We start from the raw sequence: 12,260 nt of genomic DNA, 5'->3' as shown, positions 1-12,260 counted from the left end.
GTCTAGTTTGAATTTAGATCCTTCTAAGTTATGAAGTATGTAGATAAATTATAAACATACAATTATTATGAAAGTAGATTCTTAAAAATGAGCCTACCTTTGGCGTATACATGTGCATAAGACCAGCTCCGGCTCCCTTCAATGTGATGCCTCGGATGAAGAATATTGTAAGCACCAGGTAAGGAAACATAGATGTGAAGTACACCACCTAAAAAAGGAGTACGAATGTGTAATAACATGACAGAGCAAAAATTAAAGATGAATTTGCATGGCCATTAAATGCACATACAGCAAAACTTTGGATTGCATGTCATTTGGTGTGCCAAGATAAGCAATTTTTTTTAATAAATTTGAACTTGATAAACGAGTGAGGTCTTGGAATACGAGTGGTACATATTCACTTGGTCTGCTGAGTGTCACGTGATCACAACTGAGCCGATCTCTCTCTCTCGTACTCGAAATTCTCAAAAGGAGGCAAAAGCAAGTGTCCAATGACAGGTTCCTCGTTAAAGTCGCACATAAAGAAAAAAATTCTAGTCAGCCAACAGATTTAATTTGAATAATACAAAAGTATTTTATATCAACCATTTTGATATGAATTTGGGTTTCCATTATTTCTTATGGAGAATTTCGCTTTGATATACATGTGCTTTGGATTACAAACAACACATATCTGGAACAAATTATGCTCGCAGTCCAAAGTCTGACAGTACGTGTAACGTTTGGCTAAATTTATAAACTGGCAATTCATTCATGGATTATGAAAATATTGTTAAATGGAAGAAACATCATAAAAAATAAAAACAATACCTTTCCACTACTTTGGATTCCCTTCATGACGATGAAAAAGACTACAGTCCAACTAAGCAGCAGACACAGGACAATCCACCACTTGAGGCCGCCAGGTTCGTCCATGGAAGGAGCTGCATCCAGGGTGGTGCGATACCAGAAGTATGCTGTCTCCGATGATTTCTCACACTCGGGATATGGAGTCCCATTAATGGCAGGACAAGATGCCCAAGGAAGCGGTGACTAAAAATAATAAAGAAGGTCATTATGTTAAGGCTATACTTCAGCTGAGGCATGGTCTAAACATAATTAAACATAAACAGAACAAAACATAATTTGTCATAAAAATTCAACATGCGTCCATTTAACGTTATGTTTATTGTTATATTAGTAATAATATATTCATTGACATGTTTTCTTTTTCGAGTAAATGTGTAACGCTTTTTAGTCATGTTTACTTTACTTAAATTGACGTGTTTACAGGTCGAATATCGCTCTTCGATTGGCAACGAGTGCGAAATGTCATCCCACCTATTGTTAAAAATTATTTGCCTTTTCCCTGATGTATGCTCTTAATGAATTATGAAAATGATTATTTTGGATTCAGCTGATGAATGTATACCATGGCCCCCACATCTTGAAACGGCCCCCCCTACCCATCTCTAGAATTAAAGGCAGTGTGACGCTTTACAGAATCGTTTTCTAAATGATGTTTCAGGTAAAATTAAGGGTATTAGGTGTATTTTTAGTTTATTTTTTGTATTGTTGAATAAATCCACTTGAATTATGGAGTTGTAAATATCGACACACAATAATAAAAAATTAGATTATTTTATCTGATTTTGGGTGTTCTTTGGCCGAGCATTTACTAAAGATGAGGTCATTTTTTTGACTTCATTTGTCCACTTCGAAGAGGAAATTGACTTTTTAATTATCATCCATCACATTTCCGGTAATAACCGGCATTATGAAATGCTCTTCCTATATTAACAAAGCTGGCGAGCGAGGTACAACCACAGACTATACGCGTTGTTGTGCAATGATCGCCCCAGAGTCACACGCGTGAAAGTAGGATGACTCAGTTGGACAGGCTGTGTCTCAAGGATGGAAGACACTCAACCAGCTAAGATGCTCCTCTTCAATAGGCTCAAAGAAAAAAAAAGGTCAGGAGACCTAGATTGTGGTGGTTGAACAGCGGCAGACAAAAAGAGGGTGGAGACATTTCCTGGAGGCGGCCAACACCCACATTGGGTTTTAGAGCCGATGATTAATGAATGAATATATTATGCTCTGCTTTATTCTTTTCCAGGAGAATGCAGTCATTCATATTATATAATGCAGACAAACATATTATCTCATTTTAAAATGATCCAGAGGGTAAATAACAGAAGATATATCCATACCATAGGTACTAAAGCTGTCTCAAACTGCGACCCCTTACTATTTTTAATGTCTAAAAATTCATCATGTACCCCTACTACAATTTATTATTAATTTATAGATAAAATATTTTAAATTCTGATAAACACATCCACAAACATAGTGTCATAGTGTTGTAGGTGAAAAAAATATTATTTCCACAGAATCTAATTCTAAAAATCATATCAATCGCTTTCCTTCATTAATTTGATCAAATCAAATCAAATCAAATTTATTTATTTTACATATAATGAACATAACAAATTATAAATTCAAAGCGTTCACGACATGACATAAAATAAGTGTTAATAATTTAAAAAAATAAAAATACAGAGAATAAGTAATAAAATAAGTAACAAAATAAAAGTAGATGGAAGCACACAGAGTGAACTTTGATAGACCCTATCTTGATACCTCTATCGAATGTGCCGCTCCTACACAACGCAAACCCGCACAGGTTGTCACTCACTGCTTGTAATTTATATTTTATATACAAATATAAATATAGTAGGTACCATTCAATTTAGTGCTACACTTCGGATACATAATCTTGATACAGGTATACACGAATTATTTCCTTCCCTTTGAGTTAAGAGGAAGGAAATAATTCGTGTATATCCAATAGTTTTGACCATGTCCAATCCTGATACGATCATAATAAGGGCCTCCACTCCGGGCCTCCACGGACTGGAGTTTCGTATTAACAGATTTTTTTTTACGAGAAATGGATGTTAGCCATTTGCTCAACCTATTAGGTTCATACTCCGAATCCAAACACAAATTGTAAAACAATATGTGTATTTGACAGACAGACAGAATAAACCCGAGACGCACGATATTAAAAGCCTACGCTTAAGCCGCTCTGCCATCGTGGACGTCATTATTCGACGAATTATTTGCATAATATTAATTATTCCAATATAATTTCAAAAGGGTTTCAAGTTGTAATTTTTCGCAAACTTTTCCAATTAATCACAGCTCGCAAAACTTGGTTGGGAATCACTGAGACTTGTTCAATATTTTCTCTCTTGCTTTCTTACTTCTATCTCTTTATTAAAACTACAACAGGTCATGAGGTTCAATGACAGAAGCGAAACGATCACATAAACATTCAGGCTTTGAGAAAAGCGCGACCTCACCGGGATCAAACCCGGAGTACCCGTCCCTAGGTAAAGTGCCACCTCTATGCAGTCTCCGTCTCTAATCAGATATCAGATAGCTGCACCCAACTTTTGATTACTTAAAAAAAAATATTACTTTAATGGATGATAATCCGATCTACATAATATTCACTAAGGCCTTGTCCAGATGGCGCGATTTGACTCGCGCGCGCATTCCAGGTGCATGTGACCTCTTTGAGCCGTCCACATGCAATCGCCGCGTGTCTCTTCTCGCGCGCGGTCGAGGTACAGGTGAACTCATTGAGCTGTTCACATGCACTCGCGGCGAGACACGCGTAATCTGGACAAACTCTTAAGTGAACAGTATTGACTTTAAGATTTGCTGCCGAATAAATGACAGACGATTGAGTAAAAACCTACCTGGAAGCTGTTGAAGAGGTAGAAGAACACCCAAGTGATGATGACGTTGTAGTAGAGGGCCACAAAAAGCGTCACGATACAACTGCTGATGCCTATTCCTCCCAGCCAGGGATGGATGGTGTTCCACACTCCGAGAGCTCCGAGCCGCATCTTCTGTCCGATCGCCATCTCGATGAGGAAGAGCGGAACTCCTTCCAGGATCAGCATTGTCGCGAACGGAATGAGGAAAGCACCTGCGAAAAGCAGAAAGACTGTCATTAGATATTGTAGATATTAGATGGAGTGTCATTGAAGATCTTATCATTTTTTATGGACACATAATATGGCCATTATCGCTACAAATTTAATGTTTTTGGCAAGTACATACTACTTTATTTTTTTTCATCCGATACTTTGAACGAAAACAGTTTTACGAAGGATAATAGGCCGAAAAGAAAGGTAAGTATTCAAATCGATGAACATTTTGTAGAATTTTTGTGTTGTATTCTTTTCAAAAAGATATTTTCTAGTGTTTTCAACTTATGCAATTTTTTTTTATTCTTTAATCTTGTTAATTATTTTTTATCATCCTTTCATGACTAATATCTAAGAAATGTGCAAACATACAAAATTAAATTTATAAATATTTTCTCCCCAAAAGTAGGGATTTTTTTGACGTTGGCAATACAGTGGCTTTTTACATGTCATTTTTGCGATACATTAATTCGCTTTTCTTTTTCACAAAACTACGGTTTAGGCATTGTTAAATCGATAATCGATATAATGACGGCGCCACGCTTCGATACACCCCCAGCGATGCTCAATCTGCCTACCTCCACGAGACGTCACTGATGTTAGTTGTCCAAGCCCTACATCCTATCATTCCCATTCTACGTTTGTTTCCGATTCACATTACAATGTTATTGTATTAATTCCAATGTATATTATGTATAAGTATGATTGCAAGAAAAAAAACAACTAATTAGATCTCCGAAATATTCGATGGCAATAGATCTTGCGAACATTCACGCCAAGCCCGTTGAATCACTAAAATCGCGAAAGCCTAATTTCTCTGCGAAGTTACGTACAAAACAATTTCTTGGCATTCTTCCAATAGTTATCTGAGTCACCTTGGCATACTAGTTTCGGATTCTGGCGCGCCAGCTATTTATGGTAACAAATATGATCATTTTTCAATATTTCTATAATATTTGTAGCGTACTTTGTCTGTATGACGCTTTCTGTCTGCGATATTGACCCAAAATTGGATCTAAAAAATGAGGGTGATATTGTCCTAAAGACCATGAAACACTGGATTCAAGTTACATTACTGAATTTACTTATACACATAATTATTATCCGAAAGATCTTAAAAACAATGTCGGATCAAGTGTGATTCGAAGATTTGAATACACGTTTACATACATAATTATAATCTACCTTGATTTAAATTACAAAGATTGTAGCTATTATTGACAGACCTAAGATAGCATAGTTATTAGGTAATAGGTATCTGCAACATTTATAGGTACTTGGGTCGACAGTTTAGTGGTTAGAGTAGACCCTCGCCCAACAAGCAAAAGTGGAGGAGATAGAAAGTCGTTGTTGTGTGGATGTTTGGAGCAGATTTTATTGATAGTTACAAGAATAACGTGAGATTATAATCGCGGGTAATGATATACTGGTGAGATCGATTATATTAATGAACTGAGAGACTTGATTCGGGTGGAGTGATTGGTAACTATGTCCTGTGAAGAACTCGTGACAATAGCGGTACGTTTCGTGACGGACTCGATGAGTTAAGTGAGGATTCATGCCTTGTCCTTCCAATTTACACACGTGCAGTACATATATTACAAGAGATGTTGACACAATTAACAACTCATAACAGACTCTACTGATCTAGTTATGATTGACGAAATGGTGAAATTATTATCGCTCTACTGTTTTTTTTGACAACAAAACGTATATAAGTAAAGTGTGTCACTCATTTAATGCTGAGCGGTATGATTGCTACAGAAGATTTATACCTAATATATAGGTGTTGGGTATATATTTTTTGTTATCCATCAACTTTCAAACAAGTAATGATAATATATACATGCATAATAATACGTCCAAAAGCAAGGGAGGATAGTATAATACTGAAAAACTACAGTGTAGAAAACACTTTCTCCCAAAGATAGAAGGTAATTATTGTAACTACTTGCTAACCTACTTTTCCGATATTTTGGTGGTTTTTATTTAGACATGAATTTGATCTTAATGTTATACGGCCATCGCTTTCCTATATATAACAACTCACAATGCACTGTAACACAGCCAAATGCATACATACAATTTTCCGGACACGTTTTATAGCTAGTGTACAGGTTGTGTCGCTGAACAAGGCATAAGGCAGCCGAAAATCCACCCCAAGGTACACTGAATTGACGAAATATTAAGATTCAGTGGAGTTACGTGGCGTAGAACTGAGAAGTGACACTTGAGGAGGCCTTCACCTAGCAGTGTAATGGAACAGGCCTGATGATACAGAGAATCAAATATGATTGTTTGCTTAGCAATACAAGTCGAAAAAACGAGAAGACAGCTAATTACTAACATTTAATTTTAAAATATACAAGACACCTCTTTGAATAAAATTTAACAACCTTCATTTTATGTAGGGATAAGGGTTAATAAAGTATTATCTAAAAACCGTTTTAGACCACCATTTTTCCAAGATGACCGGCGTTTGCAAAAGGGTACGAAAGTAGCACCCGGCAGATTCATGATCAGCGGTGAGAAAACTGAGTCAGAATCTGGTTAAAAATCCTTTGTCCCTCGACATTTCAAGACCCCCCCTACCTTCGGCGTCCAGACTCAGCAGGTATTTGTATCTTGAGTCCTGTATGCGTGAGTCGTATATTTATTCCTTTAAAATGAATTAACCAAGTGGCTAACTAATTATTATTCATTCTCGCGGATATATTTTATCGTTCCGAATAATATCTATTCCTTTGTTTCTGTAGCGAAAAATAAATAAAATAATTATAAGATAAAAATAACGGTACTGTTCGGTTATACGGAATACAGCGGAAAACGCATTTTGAAAATAGCCGATAAACTGGATTATTTGTTGGGTTAACCTAACCAAACCTAACCTAACCTAACCTAACCCAAACTAACAAATAATCCAGTTTATCGGCTATTTTCAAAATGCGTTTTCCGCTGTATCCCGTATAACCGAACAGTACCAAAATAACTTTTTATATACAACGTTTTTAAATTCTGTTGAATCATATAAACTTGACTTGACTAGCTTAAACGATCAAAACATTTTATACTTGATAGAAATGATAATGAAATGTCATTTTGACATTTCATATTGATTTCCATAGTAACGCACGTATATATTAATAATTTAGTTGCTAGGATCCCAGGCCCCTAGCAACAAATAATAGTGGATTGGATTACGGATTTCTGCCGAAATAACTTTTCATACAAAACAGAAAATGTTAACTGAAAATGAATTCAATTCTACTTAAAGATGGCTAAAAGTATTAAAAGTATGCATTGGCATCGTTTTCTGATATATATATATATATATATATAGATATAAGTTTCAAACGTCTAGCTAGTCGGGAAGTTAGTTAAAAATCGATTGCAAGATTTGCACTGGATAAACAACCACTGGACAAACAAGAATACGAGCTAAGAAAAACGTGGTAAAATACACTCTGATCTGATTTCCCAAACGCGCCTAAAGAAGTATAACTTCAAAAATCTTTTGACACAATTGTAATCTAAACATAGACGCAATTTTCTTTTCGCTTACAAAATAACCAACATCGTATTTTGAATCGGAAAATTTATTCCTACTTTGCATCAATATGAAAGCTTTCATGTTTATTTTTTGCGACAGCTTTTCTTGGAAATACGAAGACTTTCCACATACAAATTTTCCTTTACACAAAGAGTTTTCCATAACGACGGCAACGCCAAATGCTGTAGTAATATAGGTTCGCTCTATTAATACATTTTATTTTGTCTTTTGTAACTTTTTATAGACACTTAAAACACACAACTACTACAGTATAATATTACAGAACAACTAGCGTCTTTCAAAATTCAAATGTCATTTATTTGAATTAATTATAATAACCTTTCTACTGCTTTCATTTTTCTACGTATTTAATCACGAGCTATTGAAACAGCGGCGAATTTTGTTTTAATCGATTCGTCATACAATTAATTAAAGTAGCCTCAAAACAGTTCGAACCAGTCATAAAATTAATCAATTCATTTTTTTTAAACATTATCTACTGTTTATTTAGTATTTCTATGTACTTACTATATTAGATATATGAAAGTATACTGTTACATTCAAGTGTTTTAACGGAAACAACACGAATGCATAATAGGCGGAATTCCTGGTGGCATTCAGTACTTACCCCGCGCATCAACCAATCCCTTCCCGAGTAAAACTATTGCAGATTCTGTAATTTATTTTCAATTTATTTATTTATTTTACATATTGTGGACATATGATTTAAAGGGGGGCCTCGAAACAGTTCAAACCAGTCATACAACTATTAAATTATACCACAAACTTATAAAATGAGTATTATTTATAGTTTTTATTTTATTTTTATCGTAGAGGGTCATAAAATCTGCCAGTTCTTAAAGCCCCTCTAGTCCCTAAGCAGCCCACTACTAATTTTATTATATCGTATATAGAAATATTTAAAATGTTGTAAACTGTCATATTAATTATTAATTGTTTACCGGTGGTCCCCTATGTATTTACTCTAAGGCCCCTTCAAGCGTAGATGCGGCCCTGGGTGCATATTTAAAATTCAACTTATTCTACCAACGTATCTATATTATGTATTTTGACTTCTCCATGCCATTGATTTATTTTCATAGTTAGTTAGTAGCCTGGCCCTAATATGAGCTGAATTTCTAATTCCACTGTTGAATGTTTTCGAGAAGCGCTCTTCAAGTACCTCGGCAGGTACTAAGGTGAGAAAGAGTTATGAAAAGGCGCGAAAATTTACGACCATAATTACTATTGCCAGTGAGATAACTTTAATACCAACGAAGTGTTCATGGTGATAAAATGTATGTGGGCAAGGAAATTTTAGACAAAAGATTTCCACTAGCTTTAAATATATGCACGCATACGTTAACCTAATTCTAATAGTTATAACGTCGATGCGATTTTAGAAAAGAGGTACGTATTATACTATAACTGCCAAACAGTGACGTTCCGTGGGGGTAGGCAGATTGTGCGTCGCTTGGGGGCGGCAGTTACTCAAAGGGCGGCAAACCGAGGAGAATCATTTGGTATAATATTATATAGAAATAGCTACTTACCTAAACTTAGTAATTATAGTAGTAAAAATCTTTCCATTAAAAAATCAACTCACTGGTTAGAAAAAAATGTATTAATTAACATAAAAAGTTAAACAAGACTATTTTTTTTGTCGGGTTCGCGATGTCTAGTTTACTTCTGTCGCCCTCCGACGTCTTTGGTGACCAGAAACGACACGTGCACGGATGATAAAAAATACTGTATAAAAAATGTGGCGGCATTTTGGCGCTGTCCAGGGGCGGCATTTTGTCTAGGGACGTCATTGCTGCCAAAAGTTGGTAAGTCTCGAACTCATGTCATGGAGTAATAAATTGCAATTTGAAAGTTTGACATGCCCCCTGAAATCAGACATAATGCTTATTTCTTTATGCTCTATGTGCATGTTCTATATTATATCGGATGACCTTGAAGTTTTTTCTAGCATAAGTATATATTTATATATATATACAAATAATCCGTTGTTAACTCTAAATACCTATATTATCGTCTTATCAACTTTCGGCAAAAATCCCACAATAGTATGTAGGTACATTGATATTTTCACTAGGTAGGTACGTTGGTAGTTAAAATAAAATTTATGGTTTTTACACATTATGAAGGGTAGGTACAGGGGAAAATGGCATGTCACTAAATTTGAGAAATGGAGATTTGAAATGTTGTATACTTGTGTCTTGCAACACTATAGAGCAAAATAGCTTCAGATCATAAAGTATTCCAGTTTAAAATTTTGACACACAGGACAAAAAGGATTGTTGTCTACTTACCAGTAGGTAACTGAACCATACTTCAAGAGATTATTATTAACATTCTAATTAAGATTTTTTGCATGTAGGTACTTCATAAATCATAATGGTCTGTACTTAAATAAATAAATGATTCACAAACAACTTTTATTATTTTTACTTACCTCATCTTGCGATAATAAACAGTCCAAAAAGGGTAGGATGTCAAACGAAATCCTTTCTTTTTGCCTTGTAAATTTTGTAATAAACCAAACCGTAATCGATAAACAATATTCTTCTATCTATAAAATATCTAAAAAAATATGTATGGTTTAATGGTATAATTTGAGATATTTTATAGATATCTACTTAAATGAATATTTTTTTTCTATTATCTACTATGGCTTGGATTAGGCAGGGTTTAATTGAATTTTAAAAACTAACAAACACTATCTACACAGTGCAGTCTTAGTTCAATGAAAACAAATACGTTTGACTGGCAAAGTTTAGTGTACACTATTATTTATGTCAGACCTCAACAGCCTACCTTCTCCCTTCGCCACTGGGGGCATTAGTCAATCAGTCAATGCCTCGACACCCCACGTCCCTAAACACACCGCAGTATTTGATAGAAACCCTCTTTCAATATGCAAACAATTGTGTTTATAACGAGCTTTATATTAACAATTATGCTGACTGTTTGTTATACTAAAAACTTTGTAAACAGAGACTCGTCAGTTCTAGAGAGAGAATTACTCATTAGTCATCAAGGTAGATGTTCAGAAACTTTTAAAAGATGTTTTGGTCTTCGTTGGAAGTTTCACCTGACTCCAACAGTACAACTGAGCGTTATAATAATTAACTATTAATATCGGGTTATAAAAAAAATATAGAATGTATAAACTATAATAGTATGTAAGTACCTATTCTTAATTCAATATTTATGTAAAAAAAATTGTATGTCGTCGCGTCGTTTTAATCACGGATTGAATAGTGTGTACAAAGTGTTCTTGTGCGAAAAACAGCCATTATTTAAAAATTTAAAGACTCTTAAGAAAAATAATTGTTGCATATTAACGTCTCTCTTCTTCTTGATCGTGCACTCATGGCTGAGGATCGTGACCACATTTAAATTTCGCCATCCTTTGAGCGACCAAGACTTTCCATCCTTCTCGATCTTCCGCTTCTCTCAGGACAGAATGGATGGTGCCCCCAGTCAGCTCTTTCACTTGGTCGCTCCATCACGCAGACGCTCTTCCTCTGCTCCGCCTTCCTTGGAGGCTACCCAAAACTACCAGTCTCTCCAGGTTGTCCGGTCCGAGCCTGACAACATGTCCAAAAAACTGCAGAATTCTTCTCAGACATATCGTCGAGAGCCGTTCCTTTATCTTCAGTCTCTGGATGATTGACTGGTCCGTCATGTGCTCCGTCCAAGAAATGCGAAGCATTCGGCGCCAACTCCACATCTCAAAGGCATCAATTGCCTTCCGTTCTCCTGCCTTCAGGGTCCACGACTCGGCTCCGTATATAAATATCGAGAACACTAATGTTTGCAAAAGCATCATTTTTGTGGCAATCGAAATTCCCCGATCCTTCCATATACTGGTAAGGCGTGTCATCGCATTTTTTGCAATCTGTGTGCGCCTTCTTATTTCCGCTTCGCATCCGCCCTTTCCACTGATGGTCGATCCCAGATATACAAACTCGTCGACTGTTTCGAGGTTTTGGAGTGTACTTGGTGTTGGTAGAAGGTTGGCCCGATCAGCAACCATTAACTTGGTCTTATTCCTATTAATAAGGAGGCCGTATTTGCGACTCTCTTCCTCTACCCGGTGTAGCAGCTCTGTGAATTCTCTTTCATCAGCAGCGATTAGTGTGGTATCATCTGCGAATCTTAAGTTGTTTATTTTCTGGGCACCAATTGTTATTCCGCCTTGCCAATGATCTAGGGCTCTTCGCATTATATGCGAAGCTCCAATTCCCCAGTTATTCAATATATATAGAGACCATATAATATTAACGTATTTAAATAAAAACTTGATTATTTTATATTCTACAAAAATAATTTTATTTACTAATTATAATAAAGAATCATCTGTCAAAGGTTAAAAAATGACAAATGTCATTTTTTTTTTGTATGGATGGTTATCACACAGATGTCACCCCCGTTTACCGTAATGTATGCAATACGGTAGGCTCGAAATGCGAAGCCTAAAACCCTTGCGTATAATATTATTGTCTATGACTGCAGCTTTGTCCAACATAATTAATAATAAGATAATTTAAAAAATATATTTTCTACGACACTCAATCACATACATATAAAAAAAGATCGTTTTTAAAAATGAAAATTAAGTAATTGTATATAATTATAATGAAAATATATATTTAAACTGATCGCTCGATTTTATATCGTCGCCGAGCTATTGAAATTTAATCGATTTAGTGTGTCGT

The 12,260-nt window shown here is 35.4% G+C and overlaps 1 protein-coding gene across 1 annotated transcript in view; it reads right to left on the bottom strand.

Annotated features, from left to right (window-relative positions):
- Window positions 1–12,260, bottom strand: part of LOC147077978 (sodium-dependent neutral amino acid transporter B(0)AT3) — a 103,291-nt gene that overhangs the window by 15,998 nt on the left and 75,033 nt on the right. Inside the window, exons 2-4 of the mRNA XM_085940188.1 lie at window positions 3,750–3,982; window positions 811–1,032; window positions 98–208 (exon numbers count right to left, since the gene is read on the bottom strand). Of these exons, the coding sequence (XP_085796314.1) occupies window positions 98–208; window positions 811–1,032; window positions 3,750–3,982 (566 nt within the window). The remainder of the gene's footprint in view (window positions 1–97; window positions 209–810; window positions 1,033–3,749; window positions 3,983–12,260) is intronic.

This window comes from Rhyacophila brunnea, unplaced genomic scaffold (genome assembly GCF_057557595.1).
Source record: "Rhyacophila brunnea isolate RB1 unplaced genomic scaffold, BYU_Rbru_1.0 scaffold_12, whole genome shotgun sequence".
In the NCBI taxonomy this organism is placed as follows: domain Eukaryota; kingdom Metazoa; phylum Arthropoda; class Insecta; order Trichoptera; family Rhyacophilidae; genus Rhyacophila; species Rhyacophila brunnea.
The sequence above is the reverse complement of the archived record's forward strand: the minus strand, read 5'-3'. Positions and strand labels throughout refer to the sequence as shown.